The sequence below is a fragment of the Culex quinquefasciatus genome, chromosome 3 (genome assembly GCF_015732765.1).
Source record: "Culex quinquefasciatus strain JHB chromosome 3, VPISU_Cqui_1.0_pri_paternal, whole genome shotgun sequence".
Taxonomy (NCBI): Eukaryota; Metazoa; Arthropoda; class Insecta; order Diptera; family Culicidae; genus Culex; species Culex quinquefasciatus.
The window spans coordinates 160,606,028-160,620,999 of record NC_051863.1 but is presented as its reverse complement, the minus strand read 5'-3'; the positions used below and the strand labels follow the sequence as shown (position 1 = coordinate 160,620,999).

At 34.9% G+C, this 14,972-nt stretch overlaps 1 protein-coding gene across 1 annotated transcript; it reads right to left on the bottom strand.

The window, feature by feature from the left end:
- Positions 1 to 8,155: 8,155 nt before the first annotated feature.
- On the bottom strand, positions 8,156 to 11,881 carry LOC6036600 (peptidyl-prolyl cis-trans isomerase 5). The gene is made up of 3 exons (XM_001846580.2): positions 11,672 to 11,881; positions 10,976 to 11,103; positions 8,156 to 8,679 (listed from the first exon to the last, which is right to left on the bottom strand). The coding sequence occupies exons 1-3, from the start codon at positions 11,744 to 11,746 to the stop codon at positions 8,277 to 8,279; spliced, it is 606 nt and encodes a 201-aa protein (XP_001846632.1). The 5' UTR covers positions 11,747 to 11,881; the 3' UTR covers positions 8,156 to 8,276.
- Positions 11,882 to 14,972: the final 3,091 nt, after the last annotated feature.

Below are 14,972 nucleotides of genomic sequence, written 5' to 3'. Positions count from 1 at the left end.
TTTATCATTAAATAATTATTATTTTACTGTAGCAATCTGTACTACATAGAGAAGTTTTGGAAGTTAATGAGCAATTCTCTACGAAATCGATCTTTTCTAATTTTAATTTTTGTATTTTTTAATCCGGCTGAAACTTTTTTGGTGCTTTCGGTATGTCCAAAAAAGCCATTTTGCATCATTAGTTTGTCCATATAATTTTCCATACAAATTTGGCAGCTGTTCATACAAAACTGATATACGAAAAATTAAAAAAAAAAACTGTATCTTTGAAAGAAATTTTTTGATCGATTTGTCTTCGGCAAAGTTGTAGGTATGGATAAGGACCACACTGAAAAAATTGGTGATTTTTAATTGAACTTTTTGTCACTAAAACCTGATTTGAATTTTTTTTAAATCACGACGAACATTTCGAAAGGGCCAAACCTTCAGTATTGCGCTCTTTTGAAATGTTTGTTTTGATTTTAAAATTTTGAAAATATTGTTTTTGAAAAGATCGGAAAATTTCACGAATGTTTCATATATTAACATTGTAAATCGGACCATTAGTTGCTGAGATATCGACATTAGAAAATGGTGGATTGTTTAGGTGACGCTTAGAAAACATAAACTTTCCTGTTAAAGGTCGTATCAACAAAGTTCAAAAAAGCAAAATATAGGGAATTTTCTCAACTTTTCAAAAATATTTTTTTCAAAAGTGGGCAAACATGTACACTAATTTAAAAAAATGAATAACTGTGACTATTTTCAAAAAAACTTTCCTTAAAATAGATTTAACATGAAAACAATAAACTTTATAAAAATTTCACTGGAGTATTTTTTGATTGCAAATTAGATTTTACATCGAAAAATGAAGTTGAAAAAATTTTGGGACCAATATTTCGATTTTTAGAAAAAATCAGCATTGATTCAAAAATGTATAACTCGGTCAAAGATTTTTTGCATAACCTGGAAATTTTTGAAAAGTTGGCATTTGATGTTTCCTTAAACATGTGAAAAAAAATAAAAATAGCGTTTTTTGCAATACAAGTTTTAGTGACAAAAAGTTAAATGAAAAATAACCAATTTTTTTACCGTGTATCATTTTTTTTGCAATGTTGAAAATACAAAAACAATAAAATGACCGAAATCTCAGAGAATTGCTTTAATGGTAAAATAAATAATAAAGCAAATGAATTTCGTTTAATCAATCACAAATTTCACTTGAAATAACTCATGTGCTCCCGCAAGTTATCCCAATCATCGAAACCCACGCCAAAGAGTGCGTAGGCACTCGCGTGTGATTGCGCAATCCAAGATCGTGAAACTTTCTCCCGTTGGATATTAAACTTCAGACAAATCTGCAAAACCAGTTTAAAAGGCTGTCTGTGAATTACGTGAATCTTTTTTTTTCTACGAATTTCAAGTCTCTTTTAATATTTTCATTTTTCGCGGAGTGTCATTCGCTCAATATCCCCAAAAAAGACCACGTAATTGATGAAAGACCCCTTGATCGAATTGCGTCAGAGTGCGTTACGCTGAGATTCACGATCTCGTCGATAGATTTCGGCTTAGGCTTCAACCTTAACAGACACAAAATTGTTGGAAACAATAGTCTTCTTTGGCGTCTTTCTGATTTGACTATAAGTTTAAAGGTATTATTCAGGATCGAGGCACCGTTGGGAAAACAAAAAAAAGGAAGGCTTTGATACGCTTAGACGCTTACATTGAAATTACCGTAAGAAAAGATAAAAATCAAACAATAATGAAAATCGGTTTCTTCGTGTATAGTTATGTAAAATTATGGTAAATTAACTATTAATCAAAGAAACGCAAAAAAAAGAGTAAAACACACGTTTGGAGCAAGAGAGTAACGTCGATACCTGAAGAAAATGGTTCTTTTTTGAGTGACGAACTTCCCAGTTGTCATCAAAAATTTGAAAGAAAAATAAATCCAGATGAATTCTATTGTTCCAACAAGGTCCCCTCAACCCAAAATACAGAAGCAGAAATAAAAACAGTTTTGTTACAAACCGAAACACGTTGACAGTAACGTAAAATCAACAAACACAAACAAACCAACAACAGAGTGGAAAAGAAATAGAAAAAAACAACATATTCTAGTGTTACGTTAGGATTGAGAAGCATAAAGAAAACAAACATAAAATGATAAACGGTAAGTCAATTAAACTGTATATTTTTATATAAGATCATCTAGAAGCTAGTGCAAAAAAAAAAGAACAAAACAAAAGTGGTTAGAGTGGTATTTATTAAATTCGACGTTAGCAGTTATTATAGAAATTTTCCTCTATCGAATAGTAATGAAAGAAAGAAAAAACAAACTCGGCATCACACAAACACATGTTCGAACTTAACTCTAAATACATAAGAGCTAGCAACTCTATTTATCGTGATTGTGAACCAACACTCACAGAGAAACTTCCAAACTTTAGTTCAGAGAATATGAACAACTTTAAAAGGCTAGAAAACGAAAACAGTAATAATTAAGTAAGTGATCGTTATTCCAAAGCAGAAATAAACAAACAAAAATTCGTGTAAATATGTATATAATGGAGAAAAAAGCAAATAAGAGAAGACAAAAAAAATAAAGCCACAATAATCGCATAATGTCTGAATCCAGTAATAACAGAAGCAAATCAATATCTAAATTTACAAACAAACAAGAAAAATAAGAGGGGAAAACAACAGATATACAAAAAAACATTAATTATTAGCAAACGATACCGTGTGTGAGCGCGAGATGGGTGATTTTTCTTCGTTTTTTGGCTTGTTATGTAGTTTTAAATTTTTACAGAGAAGATAAAAACAAAACCAAAAAAAAAGTGGACACAAGTAGCGTTTAACTTGAGGGGAAATATTTCCCACATTGTAGCTCGTATACATTATATATTGCAAAACGTTTTTTAAATACTCAGAGGAAAACAGGCAAATTGTGCGCAACGGGTGAGCATGATTAGTGAGAGTAGTTTGAGTGCGAGAAAGAGAAAAAAAGATTTCCTGACGTTCTTTTACCGATTTGTTGAAAGTCCCTCTATTTCTAGATTAGTTTATTCAATGAGAAGTAAATCGCAGTTTAGGTAAGTTCACGCGAGGAGGAGAGATTTTTTTAATGAATAGCAATCAATAAGTTTACTCACATATATACATACATATATATTTAATATGTAGAGAGTTAGTTAGAATTTTGTTAAAATATTAAAAAAAAGTTCTTATTAAAATTGATAGATAATGATTAAAAATGGTTGTGTAATTATTTGAAGATCAATACTTGAGCAAACAAAAAGACGAGGAGGGCAAGTGTAACACGCGAAGAGTAGAACAAAAAAAAAAGATGAAAAGCCAGTGTAAATAAAGATTACTAAAGTGAAATTTGACAAGCCAGCTGTGTTTTCATTCACGAAAGAAAAGAACGTCCAATCTATTTTGGGGACACGCGATGCGTTTATTACGGTTATTGTCGCCGGCTGACCTAAAGAGGCGGGACGGCGTCGCTGTTGTGATCTGCTTGAATATACGTTGTCTGATTTTACAAAATACGTTCCGGTTTTGCTGCTCGATGCCAAAACAACCATGACCAGCGGAAACAAAGTAGAACGAGAGCGGGTTCGCGAAACAGTCAAAGTTTCCTAAAACGGCCTATGAATTTCAGGACCTTTTCGAAAAGTGGAGACCACTTCCGTAAAGACCCGCCTTCGATTCTGCAATGCTGTAGTGTATATTGCAGAGTCGAACGTTTCGGGATCGATTCCCGCATTTGACAGTTTATTTTAAATATACATTTTGAAATTTCGAGATTTTTAAACATGTTTTACGGGGTGATTTTCAGAATGGAGCATTTCCATTCGAGCAGTTTTTGCTTTTTTCTACAATGTATTTTTTATGGAGCGAACTGTCAAAAACTGCTCGACTGCGGGTGCTCCATTGCAAAGATCATTTTTAGCTGGGATGGGATAAACAAAGAGAAAAAAACCTATTGTCAAACTAAACCACTTTCAACATGGCCGCTTCTGTCAACCTAAACCAGCCCTTTCTTATGAGTAGAAAATGAGAAGTATTGTAATTTGAGTTGAAAAAAATAGAACAATTTCAAATCAATTTCACAAATAATTGTAAGGCATTTATTTGTATCGTACTCTGAATGTTGACTTATCAGCCTTTTATTTTTAAAAAACAAAACATTTCATGAACTGACGATTCTTTTGCCCATTTAAAACTATTGTTATTTTTTTGAGCGTTACATAAAAATGTCTTCTAGATTGAACAATATTAAACCCGTGCTTCCCGTGAAATTAAAATGTGGTGTGACCGAACAACATCGTAGAACTGGATTTAAAAAGCAAACAAAAAAAATGGCCGCAGTTTAGTCTATTTGATTGTTTCGCACCTTTTCATTTTAACACGTTTCCACAAATTGAAAAACAAACTTTTGCTCTTTGAAGTGAACGAATTGCTACAAATTTGAATTTTTGCCAGCCATTTCTTTCGATTCTGACCCCTTAGGTCGTGCGACTTATGGAATGTTAACTTTCGCACTAACAACAATAGTTGAGTAAAAATTGCTGCTGAATTCGTTTTGTAAACACCGGCCCCGATGCTCTTCAAGTGTGCTCCCCTTTGGGGAACTGGGAAAGATTTATTTACTTTCTTTGCGTAACGGGACAACGACAGGAGCAGATCTAAGAAAAAATCTCCCCTCCCATTTAATGACTTGCAGGCTTTTTAGGATTTTTTTAGATTGAAGTAAGAAAACGCATTTAAATCATATTGCATTTTTCAAATCCAAATGAAAATTTAAAATCATTCATATAAAGAACACATTAAAAGTTGAAGAAGTGAACATTTTTTGACTCGTCATGATCGTATCTTATCATTTACCTCGAGTCATCTTTGATTTGCCAATCATTTCTAGTGATTTGTATCCGGCAGCTCCTTATGAACGGATCCACCGTAAAATGATGGAACATAAACATAGGATTCTCCACCTACGTCTAACCGCAAATTTTAACAGCCAAATTCAAAAAAATTTGCGAGGAAAAACTAAACAACATTTCAACCAAAGAAAAAGTCATCCGCGTGCTTGAGCACTGAGTTGAAAAACATCATCAAGAAAATTTGAATTGTCAAGCTATCTGAATCACAGATTGCTTGATATTTGTATTCAAACACGAATTTTCTTGCAAAAAAACAGAAGAAGAATACAAACGTAAACACTCAAAAAGAAAACTCTATCCAGCCGTCCCGTCCCAGATTTTTAGATGCAAAATCAAATTTGAAATCAAAAATGAATCTACACATAAAACTTTTTTTTGACAAAATGTACCGTTCTCAAGTGATTGCGCGATATCTCGGAAACTATTGGTACGATTTACAACATTACTAAATAAACCTTTTTAAAATTTTCTGCTCTTTCAGTAAAAATGTTAAAATCAAACCACCTCGATACGACCTCTAGAACAAACCGAGCAAAATATACAAAAACTGCCTCTTTATTTCTTAAAATTCGATTGAATAGTTTCCGGGATTTCGCGAGCTAAAGAATGAGAGCTAATCTGCTCCTGATCAGTTTTGATGCAGTTTGGTTCAAATTCGTGTGTTCTTTCAAAAGAGCCTCTAACATACAGTACTTTGTTCTAGAAATCAGGAGGAAATCCGTTTTGCCTTCCTCACCTCACTGAGGCAAGGCTATAAAATCACTCGAAAAATGAACTTCTTAAATACACCTCCTAGATATACCTTCACGTATACCTATCGAATCAGAATCAAATTCTGAACAAATTTCTGTGGGGATGTGTGTAGACATGATTTTTTTCCACACGATTATCTCAGAACTGGCTGAACCGATTTTGGCCGGATCCGCCTTATTCTGTTCGTTTTGGAGTCCCCTAAGACCCTAGATCATTAGTGTGGTGCTTTTCGGGACGCGCAGTCCTGTTTTTTCGTGTTATTTTCCGTCTCTTTTGTGTCACTGTTCGAGTGAGTGCATAATTGGCAAAGGGAGCGCGTGGTCGTAAAAAAATATTCGTAGTGAAAAGTGATTTTTTTTTGTGTGTGCCTTTTGTTTCGCATTTTTGTCGTGAATTGTGTGCTGCTAGGAGAAGATTACCCTCTGAAAATGCAGCGTCATCAGTGCATAATTGGCAAAGGGAGCACGTGGTCGTAAAAAAATATTCAGAGTGAAAAGTGATGTTTTGTGATTTTCAAAGCCTTTCCTATATCATCGTTGATCGGAAGGCACGGCGTCAGGTGGACTGTGTTAAAATTTTTCGAATAAGGTTTTATTTTTTTGCGGTGAAAAAGCTATTTCTATATAATGATCGAAAGACGCACTGACAATTTGGATCGTCGAGTTAATAGTGGAGCAAAATAACTGTGTGATTTTGTGTGTTAACCAGAAAGACCTTCCCATAGCATCGTTGCTCGGAAGGCTCGCCGACGATCTGTTATGAAAGTCCTCCCCATAGCGTCGTAGCTCGGAAAGCTGTTCTGGTAAAAACAATAATAATAAAAAAAATTAAATGAAAAAAAAAAAGATAAAAAAATACTCTTAAATTTGTAAATTCAACCTAAAATACAACATGAATGTGAGGAAGGCACCAACCACCTTAAGGTGGATTAAGTAACGTTTTTTCGTGAAAACTTACCACGTAGCCTTATGTGTGGGACAAAATTGTTTTGCGTTTTTCTCAGTAATAAGGTATGTACCCCTTAAAAAAGTAATTTTCAAAAAAAAATGCTTTCAGAGGCCGTTTAATATTTACTAGTTTACCGATAAACAAGGTCAAAAATGGAAATTGTAGGAATACAACTTCCCACAACTTGAAAATGGTAAACTTTTTATTGCAAGTTAAATTCTGTCTTTTTTTTTGATAACTTTTAAAACTTCGATGGACGATATTTTCAATTTATTTAAAAAAAAATCACTTTTAACACAAAAAAAAAGTTCGGCAATACAATTTGCTAAATTGGGACCACCTTTAAACCACGTTTTTTTTGTAAATTTCATATCCCATCGTGGACAATTGTCCATACAACAAAGAAACTTCTTTGTATAATGCTTGAACAACCCAACAGTTTTTTTCATTTTTTTTGTTTTGAACGGTGAATTTACTAAACACATGAATGTTTGACATAAAATTTCATTCTATATTTTCAGAATTGCAAAAAATGTTGTAAGCAACTCGTTGCAAAACTTGTTTTTTTCAGCACTCGGTAATCCTCGTTGGATATATATACAACTCGTGCTGAGAAATCTTCTTTATGCAACTTGTTGCATAAGCTACTATTTCGCTATCTTATTTTTGATTGTCGAGATGAAATATGACCCCCAAACTACGCTAAGGTGATTTAGAATTTTTAAATCCAAGATGGCGGCCAATAGGGCGGAAACGAAATATTGAAAAAATGCATTTTATGATTTGATCGTCTGTAAAACCAGCTGTTTACCACGTGCTCGTGGTATAAAAAAGGACACAGCTGACTCGTTTTGTCTATGGCTGCGTGTAAATTTTGTTACCAACTCTCGCGCGTGGATATCTCTAATCCCTACAAATTTGACGAAGGGTTCAAGAAGATCCGAGTAGTTCAGATGCGTGTTTTCGAACATGGGGCAATTATCCGTACACTCACTGGTCACTTTATTAGTTTGTACCTCGTTGGTTTAACCATTTCAAACTAAAAAGTTTCAAACTGTCACTTTTTACACGGGACTCACACTTACTATCAAACCAAACGTTTGGTAGTAAGTGTGAGCTTTGTGTAAATATGGTGCCAAACCAAAAAGTGACCCCGTTCGCTAGACAACACTTGGTGTCAAACCATCGGGTTTTAGTGTAAAACGGTAATAAACTACCCCTGATCGCATAAATGTCCCATATACATTTTCATCAATTTTGAGTTATTCCTGCTTGTTGTTTCAAAATAGTGTGCTCTTTCAGAAAAGCCTAAAACATCCAGGACATTGTTCTAGAAATCAGAGGAAATTCAGGTTTTTCGTGAAAAAATAAAAAAGTAGTTTTATGCGTGGGACAAACTTAAAATGCGTTTTTCTCAGCTTGCTGGGACATTTATGCGAACATGGGTAGTACAGTCCAATTGAACAACTCATAGTTTAAAGTGCATAAGGACACTTGTGATAAATATTGAATAAAAAAAAGTTCTCTTAAAAATCATTCATCGTTCATTTTATTACTCATCTTTCATTTATCATCTTTTGATCACATTAAATGCACTCTCTTTTCGATCAGTTTCCCCTCCACACTCCACCCGGAAGTTCCAAACCCCTAATCGCGCGCATCGGCCTTCTCCACGGCGTACGGCGTGTCCACCGGCAGCGAGCCACTGTCGGCGATGACCACGTCCTGGACGGGCTTGTCCCGACCGTCGGTGGCGGTCTTTTCGATCTTCCGCACGACGTCCATGCCCTCCACCACCTTGCCGAACACGACGTGGCGTCCGTCCAGCCAGCTGGTCGCCTTGACCGTGATGAAGAACTGCGATCCGTTGGTGTCCTTGCCGGCGTTCGCCATCGACAGCCATCCGGCGCCGTAGTGCTTCAGCTTGAAGTTCTCATCGGCGAACCGCTCGCCGTAGATGGACCGTCCGCCGGTTCCGTCGCCGCGCGTAAAGTCTCCACCCTGGATCATAAAGTCCGAGATGACGCGGTGGAACTTGCTGCCCTTGTAGCTGGAAAGAGGGAGAATGGATAATGAATTGTTAACATGTTCTTTTGTTAAAAGTGAAACAAAATCTTTAATCTTTGAACACTGTGTCTGTATTGTTTGTTTGCCAAACCAGTTTACAGTTACATAGGTAAATTTATAATTTTTTTTAAAGGTGAAGCCGTTGATCACTTTCGAAGAAAATTGATCATCACTCTGAAATTATCTGTATTGAATTCAGTTTAACGAATTTCTGCACCAAAATGAATCAGCCTGAAAGAATTTTCGGTCTAAATCAAATGTGTTTCAAAATGTATATAATTTTGTGGTACAATCATTGACGTCCTAGTTGGTGATCATTGATTAATGACGATTTCCATAACTTTGCAAGGAATGGGATAATCGTTACCAAAAGGAATCAGCATGTGTAGGGCACTTTTCTAAACAAGTTGTAGAAGGAATTTTGACAAAATATTGACAGCGACACAAAATTTATATCTTTGAACAAAAAATCATGGCAATGATGGAAGTCTTCGCGTTAAAGTCGGTTCTCTAAAAATCTAAACAAAAATATTGTTCGGGTCTGTCTAATGACACATCGTTGTATAAACAATTGAAAAACCACCCTAATGAGTCATAAACTTTGAGGATCTTGTTACCCTATCTCTTGTTATGACCACTTAAGTGATATTTATTTACTTTTTTGAAGCCGGATCTGAGAAAACTAGATTAAAATGATGTTAGGATCATGGCAATTTAAAAGTATTGCGCGTATTCCCGAGAAAGACACGCGGCATATCAGCCTCGAAACGACGCGCCGGACTTACGCCAAATGCTCGCTGTCAAATCCCATACTGCGTATTTTGTTTTTGTTGATCTTCTTCTTCGAATCACCTGGCTTTGTTTGTGCAGAAAATCGCTGGCAACAATGTCTAAGACACAGTCAGAAATGCCGCGCGGCGTGTACTTTTGAGAGAAACATACAATATTTCTAACAAAAGGGAGAATACGACTTTTGTATTGGTTTTGCTAATAGATAGGTATTTGAATGATGCAAATGAAATTCTAGATTTAGGTAAGACATTTTTTTTTAAACTGGACTATTCATTTCTGGAGTTTTTCTGAAAAGGTCCAATAAACCAAATTTCCTGTTTTTTGCTTTTTGGGTGTTTTTGAAACAGCCTTGAGTCAGGAGTATTAAAAAAACCCAAAAAGCAAAAAACTGAAAATTTGGTTTATTGGCCCTTTTCAAACAAAAAAGTCTAGATTTGTCAATTTTGACGGATCCATCAAATAAGAGAATCATCAGTTCACAGAACGATGCAAAATGAAGACTCGATTGAAAGTATGGTTTTCATTGTATCATGGCAACGTCCAGCAAACAAATGTCAAGCATCCTTCAAAGCATCGTTTCACACAGAAAAATGGCTATGCAAGCCATGAGAGAGTGAAATTATTGACAACCGGAAGGGATTTTTAATGCAAAACAATGAGGAAGAGATCCTTCAAGCAAGAGAATATCTCGAGGAATGAAGAGAATCGAAGTATGCAATTTGAAAGGACTGAAGAATTCATCGGTAGATAGAGCAATATTGAGACCGAGAAAATTGACAACCAGAAATTCGACTGTAGTCAAAAAGTTCAGAGCCAACTTTGTTATCGGCCCAATTCTGCACAAGTTTCGAACATTGTACATTATTAAATTCGTAGATACTTGATTTGATGTTAATAAACAAACAAATCTCGGATTAGTTTTCAAAAAGCCTTAAAAGCCTTTACCATTGGCTTTTTTGCCTCGGTATTCGACTTACTTACGGAAAACCAATTTCAAAAATGCTTTAGATTGTTCATCTACACGTCTTTCAAGTGCCCCAAACAAAAAATAAATGAAATATTGTTGCTATTTGGAGAATTACGAATATTAGTGTAAGAGGTCACGGTGGCTATTACGGCTTTTTGAAAACTCACCCGAGAAATGAAAACTAAACAATCAAATTAATTTAAAATTCACAAAGCAATGTTAACTACACTACGGTGTTAAATGTTTCAACATAAAATTGTCTTTATGCTTCAAAATTGATTTGATGACGTATACTTTTTCAGCAAAAAATCTGATTCCTAAAGGTAGCAATTAATATCCGCACATCAAACCAACTATTAGTAGATCACAAAAAATGCCGATTGAAGCACTTTTAATTACTAACATCGGTAAACGTTTGTTTCACCGGAAGTTCAACCGCACAGCCGTCTCTGCACATTTTCAGTTGGTTTGCTCGCAAACAATATCGAATGTGAGCTGTGAAAACAATAATTACACTTACCCTTCGCCGACGGTGGTCTTCTCGGCCAGCTCCTTGAAGTTGCGGGCCGTCTTCGGGACGGTGCCACCGAACAGACCGATCACGATCCGACCTTCCGGCTTGCCCCCGATGGTGATGTCAAAGAACACCTGTTTGAATGCAAATTTGATTAATGGAGGCTGAACCCGAAAATTTCTAATTTTGAATAGAGTCCAAATTGAGCTACTTCCGGTTCTAGTTCGTCAAACATTTTCTCTTCCGCTTTGTCGAAAATTTGCTTTTTTGGCACTTTTCATCTGCTTTCCAAATTTGACTCGTAAAACAGTGAAACAAAAAAAACGAGTGCCAACCGGACAACAAAGAGACACGTAATCATACCATAAAATGAAGGGTAAGAGGAAGAGTGCGAACAAAACGAGAGCTGGATTCAAACGAGAATTCATCCCACGACTCCGCGATCGCTGGTTGTGGAGGCAGCTCGTTACAAAGTCGGGTTAACAAACCTTCTGAGAAGTAGATGAACTCAATTGTTCAATTACCATCCCATCATAATTCAAAATCAGTTAGCATATTATAATGGAACCGGTTTGGTCGCCGTATAAAAAGGCGTAGCGAAAAAGAAAATGTCCGAAGAAAGGCGCTCATAACTCAATTTAGAACGATACAGAAAAGAAGCCTAGATAATTGTAATAAGAAGAAGACTGCCTTTTTGCTTACCTTATCAGTGACTTTGGGTCCATCCGAGGCCAGGGCTCCGACGAGCAGCACACTAAGCACCACAAACAGTTTCATATTTTTGGCAGAAAGCTCAACAATTTGTTGACTGCTTAAATTAGCTACAAATTTACTATGCTAAAAAATAAATCTCTACTCCGTAGGAAAACTCGACCGTCCCCGACCAAGTCTGACGATAGATTGACCGACCCGAGGGCACTGCAGATGTGTTTAAGCGATGGGGGTTCCGCGAGCAGCGGCTGACCTCACGTTTCTTACAGGGATGACGCCGTTTTGGGAACTCATAAAAAAAAATCCTCAAAAAACTATTTTTTTACACATGCAGTGTTTTTACTTAACCCGTCATTCTCGGACGACGAAACGGCCTACTTTTCAACACTCAAAGTAACAGCACCAAAAATACTTTTCAGCATCGAATTAAATGCTAAAAAGTTCAGTTTTCAGCACTTATATAGAAAAGTAATGCTTTTCGGTACTGTGGAAGGCTGTCGGAGGTCAATATGTCATTCAAAAAATCTCTATTTCTATGAAAAGATTTTTTTTCGAATAGAAGATTTTATTTTTTTAAAGCATAAAAAGCAGAAAAAATCAGATTCAACAAAACAGTTCAAAACGAATGCTGAACATCCGTGGAAGCAAAACTTGGGTTAACATTTCAACAGATCCCTGTATCTGCCTACGTGTTGAGTCAAGCCGACCGTGTACCTAGGTACATAACATAGAAGGAAAGACAAAATGAATAAAAAGCCGGTCCCTCGAGTTTCGTACTGACGGCAAATTGACGCGTAAGCTTGTCTAGATAGCTTACTGGAATGTGACTCTATGTGGTAAGGTAGATTTCGGTGCGTTTTAATTGGACTGTTACCCAGTGAGGTTGGGGGTTTGGAATTTCAAAAAAGTGTTATCGTGGTTTATGGAAGGAAGTCTTGGCGCTAAACAATATTTTTTGTGTCTTTTATTTTTTTAAATGAGCAATGCTCTGAGATTTCGGTCATTCGATTTTTTTTTGTATTTTTTAATCCGGCTGAACCTTTTTTGGTGCCTTCGGTATGCCCAAAGAAGCCATTTTGCATCATTAGTTTGTCCATATAATTTTCCACACAAATTTGGCAGCTGTCCATACAAAAATGATGTATGAAAATTCAAAAATCTGTATCTTTTGAAGGAATTTTTTGATCGATTTGGTGTCTTCGGGAAAGTTGTAAGTATGGATAAGGACTACACTGAAAAAAAAAATGATACACGGTAAAAAAATTTGGTGATTTTTAATTTAACTTTTTGTCACTAAAACTTGATTTGGCAAAAAAAAATTTTTTGATTTGTTGTTTTTGTTATATGTTTTAGGGGACATAAAATGCCAACTTTTCAGAAATTTCCAGGTTGTGCAAAAAATCTCTTAAGTTATAGCCATTTTTAGGTAACTTTTTTGAAAATAGTCGCAGTTTTCCATTTTTTTTTTAATTAGTGCACATGTTTGCCCACTTTTGAAAAAAATATTTTTGAAAAGCTGAGAAAATTATCTTTATTTTGTTTTTTGTTGATACGACATTTAGTTGCTGGGTTTGTTGATACGACATTTAGTTGCTGGGTATTGCCATGCAAAGGTTTAAAAAGCCGGAAAATTTATGTTTTCTTAGTCTCACCCAAACAACCCATCATTTTCTAACGTTGATATCTCAGCACCTAATTGTTCGATTTTCAATGTTAAAAAATGAAACATTCGTGAAATTTTCCGATCATTCCGAAAAAAATATTTTCGATTTTTTTTAATCAAGACTAACATTTCAAAAAGGCGTAATATTGAATGTTTGGCCCTTTTGAAATGTTAGTCTTGAATTCAGTTTCGGAAAGATCGGAAAATTACACGAATGTTTCATATTTTAACATTGAAAATCGGACACAAGTTCTGCGATCCCACTTTGCTAGAATTTAAATATATTGTAGCCTATTAAATTACAAAATGCATGTTTTAATATTTCAACGCTACTTTTTTTGACCAGCATCTTGGATTTAAACTAGGCCAATAACATTTTATGTTATTTATAACAAGTTTTGTTATTCTCCGTGATGATTTTTTTGTTATTCGATTGTTATTGTAACAACAAACTAATAACATTTTGAGTTATTCGTCGAACAAATCCTTGTTATTCTTTCATCTTTTTTTTACAACTAATACGATCATACCAATAACAGTTGGAATTATTTCCATAACAAAATTTGTTATTCCAAAGTTGTTTCAAATAACTTGGGAATAACATTTTGCTATTTGAAAATACTAGGCCAATAACATTTTATGTTATTTACAACCAGATTTGTTATCCGTCATTATAATTTTTATTCTATTGGATTGTTATTGTAATAACAGACTAAAAATATTTTTACTTAATCTTCGAATAAATCTTTGTTATTATTTTTTGTTATTTTAACAACCAATCCGATCATCCTTTTAACAGTTTGTGGTATCCTTCCATAACAAAAATGTTTTTCCCAAGTTGTTTTGGCTTTCAACCAAAATCAGACCAATAACAAATTTTGTTATGATAACATAAACTGTCATTAAACTCTTATGCAAAAAATGATTTTTCAAGAAGATTCCATAACACTTTCTGTTATTTTAACAATATTTGTTATTGAAATGGCATGAATTTTGTTATTACCGTCTGCCCGGGTTTGGCTTTCAACCAATATCAGACCAATAACAAATTTTGTTATGATAACCCAAACTGTTATTAAACTCTTTTGCAAAAAATAATTTTGCAAGAATATTCCATATAAAAAAATTAAAAATGAGTTCTATTTGATTGGATTTATAACCGAATATAAGTGTGAACCATTGATAGTAACTTCAATTTTTACTTGCAACAAGAAAGCACGATAACGAGAAGGCGTAATACAACCCCGAAAAGCAAAAACCGGATTTCTCTAATTAGAGAATACAGCCATCCCTCATATTCGGAACAGTTTACAGATCGGCCAATGTTCAAACAATCATAGAAAATCGATAATTGAACTTAATGATTCGCTTTTACCTTCATTTGAAAGCTTTTCTTGCGATCTTTCGAATGCTGTATCGAACAACTGCAAATTTTAACTTTTATATCAAGTTTTTGAAGAAAAACTGTGACCCTTGAAATCCAAAAATTCGGAACGCTTTTTTCTTACGGATGTAAACAAACGTTGATTCTCTCCAGGAGTACATATTTTCTACAAAATAATGACTTCACACACTGGAAACAATGAAACTAAAGCTTAATAATGTTTTATAAATGGTCTGATAACTTTT

What these genes read in the sequence shown, in the direction of transcription:
- LOC6036600 (XM_001846580.2), bottom strand. Translation starts at nt 11,746, where the DNA reads ATGAAACTGTTTGTGGTGCTTAGTGTGCTGCTCGTCGGAGCCCTGGCC. An exon ending in GACCCAAAGTCACTGATAAG is followed by an intron (nt 11,104 to 11,671) that starts GTAAGCAAAAAG and finishes GCATTCAAACAG; the next exon opens with GTGTTCTTTGACATCACCAT. An exon ending in AAGACCACCGTCGGCGAAGG is followed by an intron (nt 8,680 to 10,975) that starts GTAAGTGTAATT and finishes CCCTCTTTCCAG; the next exon opens with CTACAAGGGCAGCAAGTTCC.